Genomic DNA, 23,283 nt, shown 5'->3' with positions numbered 1-23,283 from the left:
CGGGGCCGGCGGGGGCGGCGATTGGGCGGCGGCGTTCGAAGGCAGGTTTGGCGCGGGGCGGCGATTGGCTGCGCGGGCGCAGCGCGAGCCCGGGCCCGGGGCGGAGGGAGAGAGGGAGGGAGGGAAGGGCGGGGGGGCGCGCGCGGGGTGACGCCGCCGCCGCCGCCGACACAAGGGGGACGCGGGCGGGCGGCGCGCGGGGCCCAGGGCGGCACCGGCGGGAGCGGCACCGGGACGGGGACGGCGGCGGCGGCGGCTCCTCCTCCTCGGCGGCCCCGGCGGCCGCTCCGTCCCTCGCCCCGGCGGCACCTCCCCATTCCCCTCCCTCGGCCCGCCCGTGTCCGCCCCGCCGGATGGCGGCGGCGGGCGCGGCGGCCGCCCCGGCGCTTTATGCCTGCACCAAGTGCAACCAGCGGTACCCGTTCGAGGAGCTCTCGCAGGGCCAGCAGCTGTGCAAGGTGCGGCGGCGGCGGGGCGGCCCTGGCCGGGGCTGTTGGCGGGGCGGCGGGCGAGGGCGGAGCGCGGGCCGGGGCTCGGCCGGGCAGTAACGCGGCGCTTCCCCCGCAGGAGTGCCGCATCGCCCACCCCATCGTGAAGTGCACCTACTGCCGCTCCGAGTTCCAGCAGGAGAGGTACGGCGTGCGTCTGCTCGGGGGCTAGAGCGCTTGCAGGAGCTGGGCCTGGCTGGTCCGGAGAAGAGCGGAGTGAGAGGGGATCTCATCAGTCTGTATAAGTGTCTCCAGGGCGGGTGCCAGGAGGATGGTGCCAGGCTGCCTTCTTTTCGGTGGTGCCCAGCGACAGGACGAGGAGCAATGACCATAAACTAAAACACGAGTTGGAAGTTTCACCTCCACATGAGGAAGAACTTCTTCACACTGAGGGTGGCAGAGCACTGGATCAGGCTGCCCAGCCAGGTGGTGGGGTCTCTGTCTCCGGAGACATTCAGAGTCCACCTGGACACGTTCCTGTGTCACCTGCTCAAGGTGACTCTGCCTTGGCAGGGGGGTTGGACTGGATGATCTCCAAAGGTCCCTTCCAATCCAACTCTTCTGTGATTCTGTTTGCCAGTAATTGCATGGGGAAGAATGTCAAAGTGCGTGTTTATCACCTAATTCAATGTTGTGCCATTTTATCTCTTTAGCAAAACCAACACAATATGCAAGAAATGCGCCCAAAACGTGAAGCAGTTCGGGACGGTGAGTAGTTACTTGGTTCTTAATGCTGAAGTTGAGCTCATTTGTTCTTCAAACTGAATACAAAGTTCTCTTGCAACTAATCTTCTTACTTTCTTTTGAGGGGAAAAAAAAAAAAAACAAAAAACAAACCCACCCTAGAGATTGCCATTCAGAAAGTTGATGGAAAAGACTGACATCTCTTGGTTTCCTCTGTGGGTTACCATTTCTTTTCCCAAATTGAAATCCATTTGTGTTATATATAGCTTAACAGTTAATAATAATTTCAATATAACTATTTGTAACAAAGCAATGTTATTTCACATCACACATGTTAAGTCATTCCCTGCATATTCTCATAAGCACACGCTTCATGGCAGGAAGACCATTAGCCCTTCTTCTTTTTAGTGAGTGGTAAATGTGAAAATCTAGTAATACCACCTACTTTATATTATGTAAGTCTTTAGAAATGCATGTTAATCATGTTAAGCTAATAAGTAAAAAAGATTTTGAGTATTATCTGCGTTCATGTTACTCTGCATTTTTTCCTGTTGAATTTCAGCTTCAGTTCTGTTCGAAAAATGAATTTTTCTATTATATGAATGCACACATTGTATCTGAGTTGCCCTGCAGATATGAGTTTTTAGGAGGTATCAAGATAATCTTGTTGTGGAACAAAAAGGCATAACTTCCTTATACTTGACATAAACCATATTAGTTGAAATTCAACTCCTTTGAGAAGTGTAATAGCTGTTGCTATGTAGTCAGGCACTTTCTGAGTGTATATGTAAACTGAACAAAGAAATGCTTTGAAAAGCTTAAAATGCAGCAAAATGAATTGCAAGACAAATCCAGCAACAATTTTACCAGGAGTTCATCAAAAAACCAGAACTGCACTGAATATAATCAGCCACTTCTAACCTATGAAAACTGCCAGCAGTTTTATTTTTCAGCACTGTATTAGTCTAGTTGAGCGTATGATATGAAAGTTGATAACCTGACCTGATAGTATCAGAGCTTGGTTTTTGTTTGGTGGTGGGGCTTTTTTTGTTTGTTTTGTTTTTTAAGTTTCCTGCAGAATTGCAGGGATTAGGATACTAATCTTAGAACTGTAGGGTTATTGAATCCCTGAGCTGTGCAAAGGAGAGGGATGCCATCAGAAACTTCCCGTCTAAAAAAAATCGCTTGGTTACTCTTCTTTTAAAGTTTTGTAAGTAATTTCTTAAGTAGCGTAGTAAAACTGAGAGAAAATGTCATAACATTTAAAAAAATAAAAAGCAGTAGGTGTAGAGGTTAGTTACTAGATGGTTGTGTGTGTTTCTTTTATTATGCCTGGGTTTTCATGGAAAGTCCAGGCTGGTTTTAAGCACTGAAGAAGCATCATTTTAGAGGAAAAGTTTAGTACTGGAGATAAAAATGGTAGGAAAAGGGTTCTTAAGATAGGTTGTATGAAGCCCTACTAGTTTTGAAGCATCATTATGTGGGTTGAAATACCTGTGTTCATTACAGTAAATGCAAATGTATTCAGTTCAACTTTTTTATTTTTCAGCCCAAGCCTTGTCAGTATTGTAACATTATTGCAGCATTTATTGGTACAAAATGCCAGCGTTGCACCAACTCGGAGAAGAAGTATGGCCCGCCTCAGACCTGTGAGCAGTGCAAACAGCAATGTGCTTTTGATCGAAAAGAGGAGGGAAGAAGGAAGGTAGGCTTTGTTCCACATCTCTCATGGCTTAGGCTGACAATAGACAGTGTTCTTCCTTCAGAAGAGAAAGATTTACAGGAATGTATCTTAAGTTCTCAAATACCAGATTAAAGTTGCCTATCTGTGCTTTACAATATTTGAATTAAATTTCGTAATTTGCAATTCTTATGTCAGCTACTGAGCTAACTTTTAATTAAATCACACTTTCCAAAAATAGGCATAAGTGTTAGCAGGCAGTTGTAGCTGTGGAACAGAAGTTAAGCAGCTCAACAGTTCCTCGTGTTCCGATATTTATTTTACTTTTGTTTTCCCATCCATTGGTTCTTATGTATGTTCATAACTTGAATCTGTCACTTTACCTCTTCTTATTTGCCTGCCTTGCCTTTAAGTAGAGCACCAGAGAGGTAGACTGCTCCGAGCAGCCCTTTGTGTTCTGTTTCGTTAAATAGCTTTGCTGAGTGCCACTTTCTCATTCCAGAAGGTGCTGAGAAAATGACCTCAAAAGCCTCTTGACTGAACCCAAGAATAATGCTGTTTTTACAGAAGAATTTACTTGGTACAAGTAACACATTGGCTGGACATCTTGATTCTGCCTGCAGTATGATAGGTTGAGAGAGGGCACGTGGTGTTTAAACTAAAAAAGACTCGTCCTTTTAAAAAGTTATTGTTACTTCTGCGATGTAGAGCAGGTCCAACAATTGCTAGGCTCTTTCTAGCACAAGTTTAAATGACAAGTGGAATAAGATTCAGGTTACTAAAAGAAACTTGCATGCACTGGAGCTACAGTAGTGATGTTTCATACAAAAGATGTCTTTTTTTCCCAAAGATAATGGATGAAGTGAAACAAAATTTCCTTGCAAATATCAACTACATCTTCTAGTGCAAGTGTACTTGGAAATAAAATGTGAATTATTTCCCAAAAGGTTGATGGAAAGTTGTTGTGTTGGCTCTGCACGCTGTCGTACAAGAGAGTGCTACAGAAGACAAAAGAACAGAGGAAGAGCCTGGGATCTTCACATTCTAACTCTTCATCCTCATCTCTTACTGAGAAAGACCAGCATCATTCAAAACACCACCACCATCACCACCATCATCATCGTCACAGCAGCAGCCATCATAAGTAAGTATTTCAAAAATTGAAATATGTGTTGGTAGCTCTTCATCTTCTGTGTTCTGTTTATATGGAGATAAGTAAGGAAAGCTATTTAAAACATGGTGTCAAAAGCAGTAGTATATCATTGTTCTTCATGGTCTGTCAGAATCCTTGGATTCTTGGAGTTTGAATGAAGGTGGTTCATTAAAAAAAAGGGAATTCTTGGTGATTGTCAGAGTAGTTGATGTTAAAATTGGTAGCAAGTCTACGAAAAGGGCTCAGGGAATGGCTACAGAAACAAGTTACTTGAGGGTAAACTTGTATTTGGGTTTCTAGGCAGTAACTGCTTTGTGGTACCTGCTATTTTACATGCATTTGCCGTGGGTTAAAAGGTGTGTATTAGCAGTGAGAATCCTCACCCTGACTTACTTCACCCTGATTCATGTACAAATACTGAAAATTAAGAGGAGAAGCAGAAGCAGCAGTATGAGATTACCTTCAGTCTAGGACCAGTTCGTACCTCTTTGCTAGCTTTTATAATCAAGTCTTGCTGGAACAGGCAGTTTGTGAGTGGCTGTGATAGAGACACAGGGACATAAGGCTGTCAGTTCAGTTACTGTCACTCTGATAGCATTTCACATAGTTTTGTCCCATCTTCTGCAACTTTTCTCAACACATCATCTCTGGCCATGGCATAAACAGCGTACCAACCTTAATGTACATACCCAATTTAATTAGTCATAAACCCCAGAATTCATTTGGGATTTTGTGCTGCTATAATAGTAGTCATGATTCTTATTTTCATTGATAGATTTGTGGCAGCATAACTTCAGAACTACTTGGTTTTTGTGTAAATACTAAATAGTATTTATATAATAAATATTTATAAAATATATAAAATAAATATTTCTATAATAAATAGCAAATACTATGTCTGCAATGGTAATGACCCTGATGCCAGACACACAGACACTTTCCTTCTAAACTTCACATTTCTAGTGCTTGTAATTTTTCAGCTTGTCTGAAACTTGCCTAAGTGTGACTGAAAGATACAAGCAAATTAAGATGAAATGGTATTGGCAATGCGTAAAAGAGAAAGGCCCATACTTTCACTTTTAAAGAGAGAAAAATAAGATTTGGGGTTTTAGGAATTCGAATAAGAAAATTATTCTTGTCATGCATAGAGTTATTGTACTGTTCCTGTTCTTTCAAATCTCTGCTGAAAATGGAGTTAGAGAAAGTTAAATGTAATTTAATGCATTTGGCACAGGTACAGTAAGGATTAAATTTAAAAAAGTTAGCTCTTTACTACAGAATAGAGCTTCTGATATATTCAAGAGTTACAACAGTAAGCATATCTATACAGATCACAATGTTCCTGGTTTCCCACCTTTTTCTTCTGTAGGCTGCCATGGGTCCATTGCTTCTGGTCCAATTAATATGACTCTTTTTCCCTGTCCATTTCAGTTACTGTTAAGATCAGACAATAGAGACAGTGAGGTATAAATACAGATTCTTTTAACTATTTCACTCAGTGCAATCTTTTATATTCTACCCTTCCTATATCAGTATCCTTTATTAGTTGCTTTTGCAATGATTGAAAACAAATGGTTACACCTGAGAAGCAGTTATTTTCAGGGATCCAAAACTTCACCTTACTCATATGGCACCAAATGAACACCGCTTCAGGCCGTGTTCATATGGCAGTATGGGAATCCCAGGAGAGGTGCTTTAGACCAGCTTGCTGAGTGCAGGTTTAGCAAGACAAAGTTCACAAAAAATGGGAGGTATCAGCAAAAAGGTTTAGCCATCAGTCTTGAACTCTATCCCTTGTGACTTGCAACAGCATAGCTACTTATGATTTATGATGATTTATAGCATCCTGACATAGCGAAGCATGATCAGGAACTTGTCCAACTGAAAATTCATAAATACTCACTGTATTAGGAAAAAAAAAGGGTGGGAGGATTTTTCTCAAGTACAGATACCATTCACATAAATTTACAAATAATGGCATATTTGGTCAGTTACCAAGTACATTTCACATATTTCAGAATCAGCAATCTGAGTCCAGAACAAGATCAGGGACTATGGAAACAGAGGTAAATATTATATTATTTATTAATTTTCTTTTAATTTATCTTGCAGTTTTCATTTAAAGAATTTCTTTTTTCTTACATTTCGGCTAGTCTCTAGCATTCCACCTAGGAGCATGAGTTAGTTTTTTTTTCCATGTACCAAATGGTGATATTAGAGAGTTACATAGTATGAGGCTTTAGGTTTACATTTTGTTTGATTTCAGCCATAAATCCTCTGCAGCTATTCAGAATGAAACTCCAAAGAAAAAACCCAAACTGGAATCCAAGCCATCAAATGGAGATAGGTAAAGTTATATTTTTGTAAAGCTGAGCCATTTCAACCAAACAGAGCACTGATCTGTGACAAGTTGCCTTTTTTTTTTGTTTGTTTGTCTGAGGAATGAGGGATGTGAAACTTGTGTCCTGTCAGATGGATTGTTGGGTGGTATCTGAGTGCTGTCAGTCAATTAAGTTACTTTATTAGCAGAAAACTAGCACTATTTTCCTGCTTTTAAGCTGTTTGGGGCAAAATTAAACAAAGCTTGTGTACAAGGTAACAGTTATCAACACAGTGGTGTTCCCTCACACTGGGAATTGTTTTGTCAGTTAGATGCAGGGTAGAACCTGCTGCTTTAAGCTAATCCAGTATCTAGAGAGTTCTTTAGAACCTTAGTGTGGGAGACTGAATCTTTATTCCGATTCTGGCCAATGGTCAGAATAAAAGTTAAAAGTGTCTGCTTCAGTCAAAAGGTATTTATCCCCCTCAAAGCTAATACTGAATTATATTTCTGCAGGTGTATGTAATGTGTGCCATTAGTAAGGTAATTTGCCAGTTGCATCCATTTCTGTCAGGTACATACTTTTTTTGCATTAGTCCTTAAGGATGTTTATGGAATTATTAATGATACAATTTGAAATTTTTTTTTAAGTGTTTTGCTTTTTTCTTTTGATGTTGTAAATAACTACTGTTTTACATTTTTAGTAGCTCTATAAATCAGTCTGCAGACAGTGGAGGAACTGACAACTTTGTCCTCATAAGTCAGCTGAAAGAAGAAGTAATGTCACTTAAACGTCTTCTGCAGCAAAGAGATCAGACTATTTTAGAGAAAGATAAAAAGGTAAAAATTACAGCTGTTCAATAAGTACTTCATAATTTTGTTTCTGTTTTGTAGTCTCCTAAAAATGTCAAGACAATAAGATAAAACAAAAGTCAGATACAGTTGTTTTATATAGCAGCTAATCAGATATTACCATTTAAAGGAAAAGTTTTGGACTTTTGTATCATGAATGTATTTTGTCTCTAAGTCAAAGAGTAATTCATCTTACCTCACTTCAGCCATGAAGAAGTTAGCCTGTTACTCAGGCTGCATGCCACAGGTCATGGATAAAATGCCAGACAGTGGTTTGCATGTTTTATATGCTCTTAACTGAGTCATGACAAAGAGTAGTAACCATTCTGAGTTTAGCATAGTTTTTATTTCGTTTTAAACTAAAGCAACTCTAGCCATAATAAGTCAATGTCCAAATTTACATGGGTAGTGTATGAAAATGAAGTGGTTTGTTTTTATAGGATCAGTAGCATGTGTACTGTAGGTTGTCAAGTCTTTGTGGGTAGTCAGAGACTACAAAAAAATCGTGGATTAAATGGCTGTCAACAAAAGTTAAGTGAACTTGTCAGGCCCAAGTGGCTGCAGCAAAACTCTTAGAGAAGATTTACCCTTCAAACAAACTAATGACTAACAAGAAAAGAGAAATAACTACAAATACATACTTGCTTTGCATTAACTAGACTTTATTTCTCTGCCATCTGAATAACTAGATGCTTTTAGGACACTATAACAGTGGCTCTAGAATGTCTGTTCAGGACTGAGTAGGTTATGGAATTGTATTCCAAACAGATTTATTATATTTTCAAGTAAAATTTTGATTGTGAATGCATGGTAGCCTACCAAACATTAATGGTTAAGAAAGACTCAATCATACTGACAGGAAAATGCTTCCACTTTTGAACCATAGTTCTGTATCTTCATTTCTGCACATAGGTGTGTTTTGTAAAGGATATTGAACCTATTTTCATTTATGTCACTGGTAAAATAAACCTAGTGTTGGAAGTACTTGCTATTTCAAGCCTTTAAGTGTTCAGTGTGAAAGAGCTGAACAGTCTGTCATGGATTCTCTTTATGTATTTTCTCCAAAGCACAGACATTAGGCCCTGATCTCTCTTATAAAGTCAGGAGAAGATCGTGAGTCAGTAGAAAATTCACTTAGCTCTTTTTATTTTTAATCTACTGAGCAAGGCTAACAAAAGTGGTAGGTAAGGAAATGTCACCTACTTCTGAATAACCACTGCAGTGACTTGTTTTGTGCTGTTTCTATAGGGAGAGTATCTAATGATTTTAATATCCCCACTGCTAAAACTATTTATTTGACTTCAGAGTTCTTTGATGTTAGTCTCCTTCAGGCATGAAGTCCACACTTTCAGAATGTCAGTTTTTCAGCTGCTGCAGGGAGGAGAAAAGCTGAACACATTATACAATGTTTGCATAGCTGGAAAAATTGCAACAAATGAACATACTGCAGATTTTTTTTTTTTACTGTGAGATAGTAAATCTGAAGACATGTACTGGGTGAAAAGCCTGAGCCATACCTGTGGGAGATTCCTGTTAAGGTCGTGTCTCTAGATGTATGAAGGGACAACATTTGAACAGCTTTGAATGCTCCAAAAGTAAAACTTCTGACCTGTATAACGTGGCAACAAAAACAGCTCCGTACACCAGCTTTGCAGATAATACTCATTCATCACTTTCTGTTATGAGTCAGGGTATCAGCCGTGTCATTATCAGTGTGTATTGTTTGCGGTACTAGCCTTGTTTGTCTTTCTGCACTGAACGGTAGTGAGAAACCACAACATTACCACGAGGCCCTGAGACTTCATTATTAGGAGAGGACCACTGTTTGCTGAATGTTCACAGGCTGTGTGTTTGCTCATCTAGTTGCATACTTCCCTGTGGTGCAACACTAGCACTAGCTTTTTTTATGTTTAGCGTGAGGTGTGTGGGTTTGCACTGGATGCGCTGCGGTCTCCAACAGCCGTAAGTGCATGCTTTGAGCAATGGTGTGTGTTCAGTGAGTTATGTGCCATTGTATCAGCATACCTGCACTTGACCATCTGTTTGACTGTTCTTCTGAGCAATACCTGTTTCACTACATGTGATTTGACACATAGTAAAGTTGGCAATAGCAGTCTTCGTAGTCACTTTAGGAGGGTCTGCTCTGGTTTGTTGTGGTAGGCATCTTTGCTAGCAAAGAGGCTTCATTTCCTAATACAGGAATGTGTACATTGTATATTTATCCTTTTGCTTAGGGCAAAATGTAGCATAAAAGGACACAAAACAATCTTTTTTGTTGTCTTTGTAGGGAAGATTTTTCATGTTACCACACCATATAACTGAGAGGTGTTACTGAAGATTGTGATAAGCATCTCACAACAGAAAGACCAGCAAGGATTATAAATCACCAGTCTTGTATTTGATTTTTTTTTTTGTTGATGTTTAGCCTTTTTTATACAAAATTCTGAGCAAACAGTATGGTTGTATGATGACGTTGGCTTTCTGCATATAAAATAGGTGTACAGACTTTTCAAACTGTTTCTCAAGTGCTGAGCTGTCAATAGAGCAATATTAAATAAATAGTGTTTCCTGAGATTCCTGAGGTTTCCCTAAAGATTTCACGTATTGACTAGAAGACGTGTCCCGTTGCAGTTTTCAAGGAGTCTTCATAGGATCTGTGTTTTTCAGTTGACAGAATTGAAGGCAGACTTCCAGTACCAAGAGTCTAACTTGAGGACAAAGATGAACAGTATGGAGAAAGCTCACAAGGAAACTGTGGAACAGTTGCAGGTACGTAATTGCCTATCAATACTTGGGAAATACTTCAGATGGAATCATACATTCAGGCTGTTCACTCAGCTTGTTCGCTCAGTGTTGTTGACTCCAGTACAGTAGTACCAAGTTCATGAGCGGTCATTGCCATGTTTAACTTTGCATGCATTGTACAGCAGTTCTGCAGTCAACAGTCAGTCTCCATGAGTTAAACTCACTCTTTTAACTTTAAAAGGTAAAGCCTTACCTCACATGCTTTCTCCAAGTTTATTTTTTGTGTCTGTTCTCTGACAATTTATCAGTTGTCATTGGGCTATGGATTTGATGTAAGGACTCAGCATTAACACATTGACAGCTAGATGTCTCTTGTTAAAGCATGCTTTATCAGGAAGAAAACCTGAATTAGTTGCCTTATAAATCACAGACTGAACAGACACTAGTATATCCACTAGCAATAGTGGATCTACTAAATTTTGCAATATGGGGAATGTGGTTACTTTCTCTGTTGAAGACAGAATATACATGTCAAAAAGCATATACAAGTCTTTGAAAAGTGATCATTACCTTCTCTGAATGTTCTTAGCATGTACATTTTGAGAGTTTGTTCATAAATGCAAAGTGCATGACACTACTATTTCAGTAACTCATACTTTTTTAATCTGTATTGCAGGCCAAAAACAGAGAACTGCTCAAACAGGTCGCAGCATTGTCAAAGGGTAAAAAGTTTGATAAAAGTGGGAGTATCCTCACATCTCCTTGAGGAACTGATTATTTGTGGGGTTTGCTACTCAACATACATTTGAGTAATTCTGTGAAGCCCTTAAAATCCTGTGTAGTGGAAAAAATATTTTTGCACACCAGATTAGTTGGCATGTTTCCTACATGTTTTTATAATTAATATGCAGCTTTTTTTAGTTACTGTTCAGATGAAATACTTCAACTGGCTTGAAGAATGTTTTTATTTTTTTGATATTGGAAACCTTTTGCCAGCAATAGTATTAAACAATTGCATAGAGAACATTAGCAGTGTTCTCTCTGAAAGGACAACATGCAATAACAAACTAGGTGTACTTTTTACAAAGTAGCAACTGAGTCTTTTAAACTACACTGATGTCAGCCAAAAGTTTATGAATCTGCAGTGACACTGAACACTGGTTTCTGGCAACTGTTCCTTTACTTTGTATGAAAATATAAATTTGGAATGGAAATTATGGTGCTCTCAAGTGGAACTAAAAAGAGGCATATATGTATGTGTAAATACGACTGTAACGGTTATATTCTTAGTTATAACAAGTAATTAGTGTTTTACATTCTTGTGATAGGGACTGACTGAAAGATTATCTATTGTACAGTAACAGAGGCAGTGTGGTTTTTGTAAGATTTACTGTAGACTTTTCTTGCAAGTGCCTTTCTCCAACTGTTTATTTATAGGAATGTTGGTATTTTGTACATAAGGTTTTTATGTTTTAAAATCATGTTTAATAAATGTTTTATGTAAATATAAATGTGTGTACAGAGGAATCTGAATCAAAGATCAAAGTGGCTAGTGCAGTGCTCGAGGCAGCATTAAGAGCTAGCTAGCTGATTGATGGACAGTGAATATTGGCTTTAGATAACCTTTGTAGCTTGTGTCTGTGAGGCGTAGGATTTTGTTAGTGCTGCTCATGCCAAACACTTCCTGAACAAAAAGCAAAATGTTTTTTTGCCACACTGGAGTTTTGTGGTTTGTTTATACATTTTTCCCATTTGGCACAGCACTAATTTTAATTCCATAGCAGACATTGTACTCCCAATGTTACAGCCTTAGCTAGTGGTACACACTCAAAGTTTTAAATGCGTTTATTCCCTATTGTCTGATTTGATGTACTTGGTTGTAATTTATGGTGATTCCTCTTAATGAATTGCAAGATGCACATCCCCCACTGAAGATACTCAATGAGAAAAGAGTAGCCAAAACTAATGGTCTTGAAATTAATTAAGGGAGTGGATGTGGTGTCAAAGGGTGGATTTTAATGTTTTGGGTGGATTTTCATTCTAAATTACATCAGTTTAAATTTAGCTCTGCTCCTAGTGGACATGAGTCATATTCAGAAATTTCGATTAAACAATCATTTAGTATGCCCCAAGGTATCTATTCAGGAAGGTAAGTTATGAATCAGCATAAAGGGAAGTAGACTTACACGAGTAAAGGTTTAAGTCAGCTCTGGATACTGACTGATAACAGGGTAGTTGTTGATATTTCGGCAAGCTTAATTGTGTAGAAACAACTACAGATTTTTAATTAAAGAACAAAAGTCTATAGACCCTTGGCTGTTCACCCAGGTACTGAACTATGAACACCTTCTCAATAGTTCAGATGAGATCCAGCAGTGACAGACTACTGAAAAATATTAAAAACTTAAGCTATCTTGTTTCATATAGTATATGTGTATTTTTATACCCTAAAATCAACTTTGTATGTTTATAAAAGGTCCTCTTTAAACATACTAAACTAGGGTAGAGAATGCTGCTATCTTTGGGGTTGTTGTTAATTTTTTAGTATACGACTAAAATTTACGACTTTCATTAATTCAAAATTAGTATATGGGTAAATTTTTTTCCAGTTTGATGGTGGCCCATATTCAATGAAATGGGTTTTAAAATACAGAAATGCATAGCAAAATGAAATGTTTGAATTAAGATTACTTAATGGTATCAGTTCAAGCTGCAGTCAGGACATTTTAAAGAAACAAGCAGAAGTTCTGTATTAGAAGTAACTAATTATAAATCCCAGTCAGAAGAATTTTTAGGGGCTTCATGATCTTTAGTTCTAATTAAATACCTGTGGGTTTTCTTACACAATCGCATTTTTAACATTAATTTTTTAAAGTTGTTAACTAGCCAACTGAATCCCAGTCCTGAGAATCATGTCCTGGAGCTGTAGATTGTTGACATAATAAACTGATGTTCTTTAAACGTGGATCTGCGAGGAGATTGTTGTACTGTATTGTGCTTTTTAGCCTGTTTCCAGATGTTGATTAGCATTGACCAGTGATGGTCATTTTGGCTCAAGTTATTTATGTATTTTAAGCCTGTGAATATTGCGGCCCCCTTTTAAATAGTTTGTCCAACTCCGCGTTCTGCAGTGAAGCTGTTCAGCTGTCCACATGTATAGATTATTGAAATACTGTACTGGCACACATCTGACCGTTGACATTTTGTACCTTTTCTAAATCCAATGTTTCACAATAAAATCTTGTCAAAACATTCATCTGTCCTTTTAAAATTATTCAAAAACCCATATTTTGTGTTAATCTCTCATGCTATGTCACTCGCTAAAAGTCTGTGGCCAAAAAAGGGGCAGAATTTAGTATTTCAGTTTCTGTTAAGATAAGACACCTTGGGCTGTCCTCTGATTGTAACAAACTAGAGCTACAGATTACTTTGTCTCATGAAAATATTTTTGTTTTCTACAACAGAATTATAATAGATAGAAATATGTTCCTATAGAGAAGAAAAAAACCTGAAGGTTTAACTGAAATCTAGTGACATTTAATACAGCCTTCAACTGCGTTTTTATATTCTGATTAACATCAGCACTTGTGTTTAAAAGTACCTGAATTTCAGTCTGACTCTGTTAACTGTAAGGTTGCCCTTCCTTTACATACCTTGTGTACAGGTTGGGTGATTCTGAGATGGATAATTTCTTTGTCTGTTCCATTTCTTGTGTCAGGAGGAATTAGGTGCCCACACCAGCATCCTGCTGGCTGTCAGTCACAGTGGCTCCTAGTGTTTAGAGCACTGATGCTGCAAATTGTAAATCTTATTTTATATTTCTCTCAGCAATCAATCTTCACCTTTCCACAATCCAGAAGAATACTTCTCATTCAAGAATTAAAGTTCAAAATTAAAAAAAAAAAACAAAAACCAACTCTTAAAGAAAACGTCCAACAAGAGAGTAAGATTCTGTATCTATCTGGTCAAGGCAATTATTGAGAAGGGGAGAATCTTTGAGTTTCAGAGCATCTCAAAACTGTTGATACTTTGTATTAGGTATAGTAACAATATGCTATTCTAATACTGGATTGTTCTTAGTCTCATTTTAATACAAACTTGCAACAGCAACTTTGAAGCCATTTATTTTTAAAGCTGAGAGCAAGTCAAAACTAGGTGTGGTATACTTACTTTAGGTGTGGCTTCCATGTGACACATGCAAAGTGTGTGTAACTGGCTAAGTAACCAATTGGCTCCTGAAAAGAGATTTGCATCATTTGAAGTAGATTTCCTTAAAGAAGATTTAAATTGGTATAACCTATGTATAGGCATTCAGGCAGTTCTTAATGGTCTTCAGTGCCTTCAAAAGCTCAGAATCCACACTGATTTTTATGAAAACACTGATGTTTATGATTGCAAACTATAATCTTCAGCTTTTTGAAATGGAGTAAAAGCTTTTCATGTCATTTTTATTCATTCGAACCATTACTACAATATTGGTACTGCCATAGAAGATACATTTTCTCATGTATTATGTGCAATTGCTTTGGCTTTCCTCATAGAAGAGGTACTGATATATGAAATTACTTCTGTTGAATCCCACAGAAGAAGAAGGGGGTATCAGACAAGGGGATTATTGAGGTGAAAGGAGATGTTTGTGGTGCTCCTGGAGAAAGGGGAGTGTAATGGAGGTGTCAGGGCTAATGGGGAAGAGAGACCTCTGAGATACCATGTTACTTGTTTATGCAATGTACTGAATCACACAGCTGGGTTTTTTCAAGAGGTACATATTTTCTGTATCTGTAAAATGAGGCATTGCTTAAGGGAGATTTTTGGTTGTGTACAGGTTGGGTGTTTGTTTTTAGCAATACTAGAGTCCAGATTTTAGAAATGAACAAAATAAACATCTTGATTAAATCTAAATACAAAGATGTACAATGTAACATTCATCTTACAAGCAGTTAGTCGTAACTGTGTAAGTAAAAAAAAACAGGTAAAAGTGCAGCAGACCACTGCATACCATAGCCCCAGCTGCATAATGGTGCAAGTTTCACTGTATGACTCCAAGTGACAATCTCTCTATTCTTATACATTAGACAGAAATGGTCCTTGAAGGTATGGCACTCAGCAGCACATGAATCATTGACATTTTCCCTTGCTTTAACCGCATCACCTTTGCAGACGGAAGGTCAGTATTGGAGATGTAAACAGAAGACTACTTTTATAGGGTCTTCTTTTGACTGCAGAAGGCGTGGGGACAAACAAAAATATATTGGACTAACTAATAGGTGAGTGGTTAGACCCAGGTGATCTTATTATGGGTTGGGTCAGAGGAATGTGGTGTGTTCCTCCTATGGTGTCTGTGGGTATTAGAATTTGCAAATTGATTTTTCCCAAATTGATTTTTACCTCCTGTTATAACACCTCTCCCACTTTAGTACCTTAGAGCAATTTGTTTTCAACTGAGTGCTGAAAACCTTAAGATGTTTTCCCTTATTTGAATCAAAGATGAATGTGTTTTGCTTTATTTCAATAAAAGGTGTACAATTTGTCCTTCATCAGGTGCATCAACTCCTGTCTTCACTTTTATTTATAGAGGTTCCTTGGGAAACTTTTTACAACCTTCCAAAAAGGGGAAGAGCTGTAAAGCTGTATTTGCTGGAATAACTTAAATCACTGCTGAAAGGGAAACAAATTAATCAAGCTGACTCCACTGGAGTCTAGTAGTGCTCATACAACCTGTTGCAGTGCTATAGTTGCAGAGCGTGTTACAAAATGCAACCAGGAACAGTTAATTTCAATCATTCCTTCAAGATCTACAAGGATTTGCTTGCTGGTCACTTGACCTGACTCAGGGTGCAGCATTCAATAAAGCAGCTATAGGCAAAAAACCTTTATCATACAATTGTGGAGTGGTTTGAGTTGTAAAAGACCTTTAAGATCATGGAGTCCAACCATTAACCCAGCCAAGTCCCTCTCTAATCCATGTCCCTGAGTACAAAATCTATACATTTTCTGAACACTTTCAGGGATGGTGATTCCACCACTTCCCTGGGTAGCGTGTTCTAATGCCTGATAGCCCTTTCCATCAGGAAATGATGCCTAATAACTGATATAAACCTCCTCTGGTGCAATTTTAGGCTATTTCCTCTTGTCCTATCACTTGTTATCTGGGAGAAGAGACTGGCTCTCACCTCACTATAACCTCCTTTCAGGTGGTTGTAGAGAGCAATAAAGACACCCCTAATCCTTCTTTTCTCCAGGCTAAACACCCCCAGCTCCCTCAGGCACTCCTCATCACACTTGTGCTCCAGACCCTTCCCCAGCTCCGCTGCCCTTCTCTGGACACGCTCCAGCCCCTCAATGTCTTTCTGGCAGTGAGGGGCCCAAAACTGGACACAGGATTGGAGGTGTGGCCTCAGCACTGCTGAGTACAGGGGGACGGTCACTGCCCTGGTCCTGCTGGCCACACTATTGCTGATCCAGGCCAGGATGCCACTGGCCGCCTTGGCCACCTGGGCACACGCTGGATCATGTTCAGCTGCTGTTGACCAGCACGCCCCAGGGTATTTTTGGCTGTGACCCAAGTGCAGGACCCGGCACTTGGCCCTGTTGAACCTTGTACAATCGGCCTCAGCCCATCAATCCAGCCTGTTCAGATTCCTCTGTGGATCCTTCCTACCCTCCTGCAGATGAACAATCACACTCAACTTGTTGTCACCTGCAAGCTGACTGAGGGCACTCAATCCCTTTCCCCAGGTCATTGATAAAGACATTAAACAGGAGTGGCCCCAATACTGAGCCCTTGGGAACCCCACTTGTGACCAGCTGCCAGCTGGATGTAACTGCATTTGTCACCACTCTCTGAATTTGGCCATCCAGCCAATTTTTTTATACAGTGAACACTGCACCTGTCCATGAGCAACCAGCTTGTCCAGGAGAATGCTGTGGGAAATGGTGTCAAAGGCTTTGCTGAAGTCCGGACTGACAATATCCACAGCCTTTCCCTTATCTAATAAGTGGGTCAGCATAGAAGGAGATCAGGTTGGTCAAGCAGGACCTGCCTTTCCTAAACCCATGCTGGCTGGGCCTGATCCTCTGGTTGTCCTGCATGTGTCTCATGTACACAGGATGATCTGCTCCATGACCTTCCCCATCACTGAGGTAAATGTAATGATTGCGTGCACAAGACAGCATCCAACTACCTTATAACATCTGCAAAAGTGGAGCGAGCACTTGATACTTCCTCTTACTGGAAAGGCATGATGCTATTTTGCATAAAAAAGCAAATTGCCTTGCAAGATTAATTTGAAACCTAATTTCTTCATTCTCATTGAAGATACTTCAGTCTTTCTGCAGTGATAAATCTGTTCCAGTTTTTAGGATGTGATTAGTACAGTGGATTTTTTCTCTTCTTTTGCTCTAATGGTAGTGATATGTAAAGATTTTTTTAAAGCAAGCACACTTTTGGATGATGTTTACCAAAACTGATGGAATGCACCCCTTCCCTTACTTCCTGATGCTAAATATAGTAAGAAAAAATAGAGCTAAACAGGATGGCTGCCTACCTAAGATTAGCCACTAGATGCTGCTTAAACCCCACAGTGTATGGTTCTGCTGTCTGTGCAGCAGCCAGCACCCACAGTGGATAGCTAGCTGTTCCTGTTCAAATACAACACTGAGGCTACAATGAGAATATCCTAAATGCTGAAATACAGTGCTTTGGAATGCTTTTTCTATGTGAGGATGACTGTGCAGTGGAACAGGTTGCCCAGCTGATGGTAAAGTCTCCATCCATGGTGATACTCAAAGGCTATCCAGTCATGGTCCTGGGTGACTGGCTCCAGGTGGCCCTGATTGAGCAACAAGGTTGGACCAGATGATCTCCAGAGGATACTCCCAATCTCAATTGTCCTGTAACTCTGAAACCTAAACAGCGCAATATTTTTTCTTCCTTCATCTATTAAAATACAATATTTTTTAATGAAAAAAATAGGTAAGCAATGTTTTGATGCATTCAGTTTTTCCCTCATGGTGTTCAGTTCATTTGAATAGAACAGAAAAAAACCCCAATATTTTTTGTAATAGGCATTCACCTGCTAGGCAGAGTGCTGCACTAGGAAAACAGATCAAATTATATGTATGATTGTTACATAACCATCAAGATAATTTGCTGAGCTTGTAAAAGAAGTAGCTTTGCATGAAGAAGCATTTCTAAAAGCTATTTTTGGTAGCAAATTTCAAGTAAACAGAGCAAGGAGAGGTAACTTCCCATCTATTTCTTTCCTGTTAATCTGTTGCCAACATGATATAATTCTTATACTATGCAAAGTCAGAAACAAGTCTGTTCGAAAATAGTAAAGCTCCCAAGAGTACTTATCTTGCTCTCCAAATCTCTAAAGCCCTTTTGCGTTGTTTTTTTAATGTTTAGGGGCAGAGTTCTAAATTAGTTTGGTATGAAGCATGTAGGACCTCAAGAATATGTGTAGTGCTCTTTTCCCCTTACCCACAGATGCCATCTTACCTTTTGTCAAGTGGCTATAGTTGAAGTACAGTTGTAGATCACGTTCAGTCTGCATCCCCTGCTGTCAGTAAAGCCCCAAGCACTGTACTTCTAAAACAACTTCTGTTTTTTCTTAAAACAGGGTTTGGATGTGTATCAAAATCCCAAGTCAAGAGTCAGAAAAGCAGTATTTTGGAACTGTTGGGGTTTATTATGTATTTTTGCATAACATTTGTATTATTATATACTTTTAGTTTATTAATTCAGTTTAAAAAGCAAGATCACAGTACAGAGTAGCTCTTCACATCTTTCCTTGTGTCAGGAGAATAGTCCTCCAGTTGAATAAGGAATGTAACTGTCTTTTTGACTTGCTATCATGAGGACAGGTGCATTTATTTTCCTGAAAAGTATCCTTGCAACAACTCACAGAATATTGTTCCTGAGGCATACAGAAATCATAGCAAAAATCAGATAGCATCTTAATCCATTCATAACCCTGTCATAGTTAACATTTCAAGTTGAGTCAACTAGGTGATAGTGTGAGGAAAAAACCATAAGCGATTGAGATAATTTTAAAAAAGCAGTAAGTATGAATTTTATAGTGATTCAGAATGCACTCATAAACTTAATTCTGCTGTCAAGATTGCTATCAGGCTGATAAAGCATGTTTATCTTACAAAACCAAAAAATAAATATGTTTTAGAAAACAGAACAAAAACATGCTTTTCATTCTTCAACTGTAGTTAGGAACACAGATACTGATATATTATTTACCAAAATAGTATCAGGGCTTATAAAAACAGTAATTTATGTAGTCTAAAAATATCACTGCTTCTTCAGTAGAACATGAAAGAATTTTTTGGTAGTTGACAGAAAATAATTTCTTGACAGATGAGTTTTCTTTTTAACCCCATTGGAAGTTTCCTCTAGCCTAATTTCTGTTCCTTAAGTCTTGCTAGCATGGTAACCTTTAGTTCCATTTTCTGGCAAAAAATGTTCAATAAATCAATCAATTTTATCACAATTTCTGTGATGGTTTTCCTTCCTTAATACATTCATTGTCTTAGGATTTAAAGACTGTGAATGTGCCGTCAAGGATCAGTATATTCAAAGATTCTCCTAGCTCTTTTATTCAATTATACCACTTTATGCTAATTAGCATCATGACTTTTCCTCTTTGCAGCAAGATTTGTTCTTCCAGGAGTCAGTAAGTTAGTCACCGTACATCTGGCTCCTTCATGTAAAATACACTTCCAGCTGTTGTTCTTGTGCTATTTTGTACCAACAGTAAAAATGCCCTGGCTTTGGGTGCTGGCACTAGGGAAAAAGCTCTTCTGGCCCACCCTGGAGTGACTCTACTCTCCACTTCATCCCACGCACTGGGATGGCTGAGGTCCAGCCCGTGCCCACCTACAGTCATTCTCCAAGAGGCTGGCAGAGGTTGCACACATCAAGCCACCACATGTTACTTTGTAGTGGAGCATAGGTCCTCATGATCGACAGCGCTGCAAACCCCAGAAAGCTTGACATGGGGCTTCACTGGGGGCTCTGTTTTCCTAAACACGGGAGAGGGAGTCAGAATTGCTGGGTACTCATCCTCCTGAAGATTTTCTCTCTCAGTCCCTTTGAAGGGGTGTTAGAAGGTGTGCTGCCAGCCTCACAACAACCATTACTGATGGCCGGTCAGAAGATGGAAGCTTTGAGAGAGAAAATATCTGAGGCTCACTGGAGAAGGAAGAGGCAATGCAGATGGTGGACCCCTGAGGGGTAGAGCAGAACTTGCTCCAATTACACCTTTGTTAGCTGGTTTAAGATCAAGCTTAGATGTTTTCAATGACCAGTTCCACCAGAATAAACATCTCTGGAGCTTAGGGCCATTCACACTGCCCCCGAGGGGGACAGTCAGTCTAGGCTTCCCATCAAGTCACCAGAGAACAATTTAGAGTAAAAAAATGAGTTTTCATTTTTGTCCTCTGCATGAGCCTATTTTACATCACTGTATATGGGTCTTAATTTCCTAACAGAGGAAGTGTGAATGCTCTTAGAGTAACTTTTCCTAAAGAGGTCTCTGTTTGACTTATTTCTTAGGGTTTTGCTGCACATGCAAATTCTGTCCAGAGTATGCTAATATATATTACCTGCTGTATTGAAGTGGAAAATGCTTGCTTCTTTTCATTTTCCCAGTCTTTCAATATGCAGTTGCACTCATTGATGCAATTTTGAGGTTTAAAGGCAGAATTCTGTGCCCTGCTGACCCTACAGTAAGGTTGCTGAGTAGAGGGAAAAAAAAGAAAGAAGAAATGAGTAGCTCTAATTTATATAAATTATATATATCACCTATATAAAACATAATTATGTATAATATACTGTAACGTTATATGATACAATGCATTGTATATTTTTTTTTAATTTAGAATATAAATGTATTCTTATATCTGGTAAAATTCTTTATTATTTGTCTTTTCTCTTGCCCAGTGCAAAGCTGATGGGATCAGTAGCGTGGGTCCTAGTTATGCCTTCTATCCTTTCATAGACTTATTTTCTCTTAAAATCTGAGTGTCTCTTTCCACTCAGCCCACCTCGGATCAATTGGTGGACATCAGTAGGATTGTTCTTTGGTTTGAAACCTAAATGGGTGAAATAGGGAGTGGTTTGTGGTTTGGTTTTGAAGTTGTTGTTTAGGGTTTACTTTGTAAATACCTCTTCTCCAAATACAAACCTGTTATCCAATGCCAGGTCTCTGTTCCTTTGCATAGGTGGGAAGGGATCGCAACTTGTTTATATCCCTGACCTCTCCAACAAACCTCACATTTATGACAGTTCCCACTCAATATTGTCAAAGCAATCCCTTGATAAGCATCTCCAGGGCACCTCCATCTCCAGTTATGGTGAAAACTGGTGAATACTGTGAGGGCTGATATTTTAATGCACCAGCAACTGCTCAGGTAAAGTGACAAATACACATGTACAGTTTATCTAAGAGAATGAACACTCCTCAAAATAACATTTTACAGTCAGCAGCAGCCCAAACCAAACTCAAAACTGTAGTATGGCAAAAAAATTGATAAGGTAACCCCAAAATGGAGGAGAGAATGCAGGCTAACCACTCTGGCACATGTAGGAATGAGATTTCATTTCCTAAGTGCACTAAGCATGGCTCTGTCACAGTTAACTCATACCTTTGTTTTTAGTGGGGCTTTTACTGGATGTGTCATACTGTTTCCACTTGGTCTATTTTCCTTGCCTCCACGTACTTTCCATGATTGCATTAACTTGTTTTCAATCTAAGAAACAGAAGTGAGCAACTTTTTGTTGCTGATCTGCAGCTGCTGAGTGTGATGATGTGGTCCTAAATAACACAAATTCAGAATCACAGTATTAGCTAGTAGCCAATCTTGGTACTTTAGAGCATTTCTGCTTTCTGCTCTGGGATACAAAACATCATATGTGTTTTGCAGTAGTAGCATATTTCCAGCCATCTGTAATTGCCTCCTACTTGCATATGCTTAGTCACTGCGTACAAACACACACCTTCTGCTGAACTTCAGTGAAGCTCATTATGTTTTTAGCCATATGGTATTCTACAAAGGCTCTTTTTGACAATACTAGAACTCAGTAATCCTAAATTACTTCCAAGGAGGCCAGAGGAGACAATGTAACCAAACCATTATTTTATTTACTTTCTCATGTGATCCAGTGACATTTTGGTAGAACTTTTGTTGTCATCACTTTTGCCAAGTAAATGGAAACATGTTGGTATGAAAAACAAATAACAAATTTATTACTGTTAGAGCAAAAATAACATCACAGGAATACTCTAAACCAACACAATTTAATACCTCTTTTACTTCCTCAGTATTTTTATGTCTTAAATGACCCTTCATGCTATTGGTAAGTTAATACTCACCAAAATCATGGAGTACTCAAAGGTGTAATTAACTCTTCCCTCATATCACCAGCTGGAACCCAAATTGGTTGTCTGTTGTTATCTTGTCTCTGAGTCTGGGGTGAACCTAAACGCCAGGTTGCTGTACTTTGGGAAACCTCTGTCTCCTGAACAGATGTCTTCCTGGGATTCCAACCAACACTTAGAAGTGGGCAGTCTTATACTGAAGCAGGCGTGAAATGGGCATGATGTTAATCTTCTAACAAAAATTAGTAGTATTTGGGGAGGGAGAACATGTCTTGGAGAGTTGTCTCACTTCCTGCCAAGATAGGATCCCAGAAGAGGAACCAGATAGGGATAGCCAAGATATTTTTCCTTAATCACAACTATCTGGAAATCCCAGACTAGTGAAAAATGTCAGGCTACAGACCATCTTAAGGATTTAAGGATCTTTTCTCTCTCACAGTTTGATAGTATGAAGCTTTTTAAAAGTATTTTCTTTCACCCTAAATTACTTTTTTATTATTTCCATATTTTTTCCAACCTATGCCATTTTATACTAGCTGAACTATTCCTGACATTTCAGTGTTGCTGCATAAGCTCTTTCAGTCCCATTCCTGTAGGGATGAGATTGCAGAGGGCTGATGTGCCAGCTACACAATCAGAAGTGCTGTCCTGGAGCAGCCTGAGAGTACATCGTGAGATCACTGCTGTGTAATCTTGCTCCTCTTTCCGACTTCTGGCAATAGAATAAATAGCCAAGTCCACAATTGGTTCTGTCAAAGAATGCAAGGAGGCTTAGTAACCTGATTAAGAATTTATAGTACTTGTCCATGATGAAGAGGAGATCTATTGCTGCTTGCTGTTCCTGTTTGATCTGCATCCTGGCTTTGTGAGAAAGATCCAGCTTGTTGCTAATATCCAAAATGAATTGGCAGGCTTCTTCAGGAGAGCACCCAGCATATTTCTAGAGTAGGAATATCATTGCATGC

The 23,283-nt window shown here is 39.2% G+C and overlaps 1 protein-coding gene across 5 annotated transcripts; it reads left to right on the top strand.

The window, feature by feature from the left end:
• The first annotated feature begins 298 nt into the window (after positions 1 to 298).
• Positions 299 to 13,175, top strand: FAM76B (family with sequence similarity 76 member B). 5 transcript variants are annotated; one of them, XM_048294585.1, is made up of 10 exons: positions 299 to 458; positions 568 to 632; positions 1,142 to 1,196; positions 2,722 to 2,877; positions 3,801 to 3,997; positions 6,025 to 6,072; positions 6,273 to 6,353; positions 7,034 to 7,166; positions 9,846 to 9,947; positions 10,600 to 13,175. In XM_048294585.1, the coding sequence occupies exons 1-10, from the start codon at positions 354 to 356 to the stop codon at positions 10,687 to 10,689; spliced, it is 1,032 nt and encodes a 343-aa protein (XP_048150542.1). In that variant the 5' UTR covers positions 299 to 353; the 3' UTR covers positions 10,690 to 13,175. The 5 variants fall into 5 exon arrangements, with proteins under 5 accessions (XP_048150542.1, XP_048150541.1, XP_048150543.1 ...); XM_048294584.1 differs by having other exon boundaries at positions 7,031 to 7,166; XM_048294586.1 differs by lacking the exon at positions 6,025 to 6,072 and having other exon boundaries at positions 7,031 to 7,166.
• Positions 13,176 to 23,283: the final 10,108 nt, after the last annotated feature.

Source organism: Corvus hawaiiensis, chromosome 2 (assembly GCF_020740725.1).
Source record: "Corvus hawaiiensis isolate bCorHaw1 chromosome 2, bCorHaw1.pri.cur, whole genome shotgun sequence".
In the NCBI taxonomy this organism is placed as follows: domain Eukaryota; kingdom Metazoa; phylum Chordata; class Aves; order Passeriformes; family Corvidae; genus Corvus; species Corvus hawaiiensis.
This window is presented reverse-complemented; position numbering and strand designations above follow the sequence as displayed.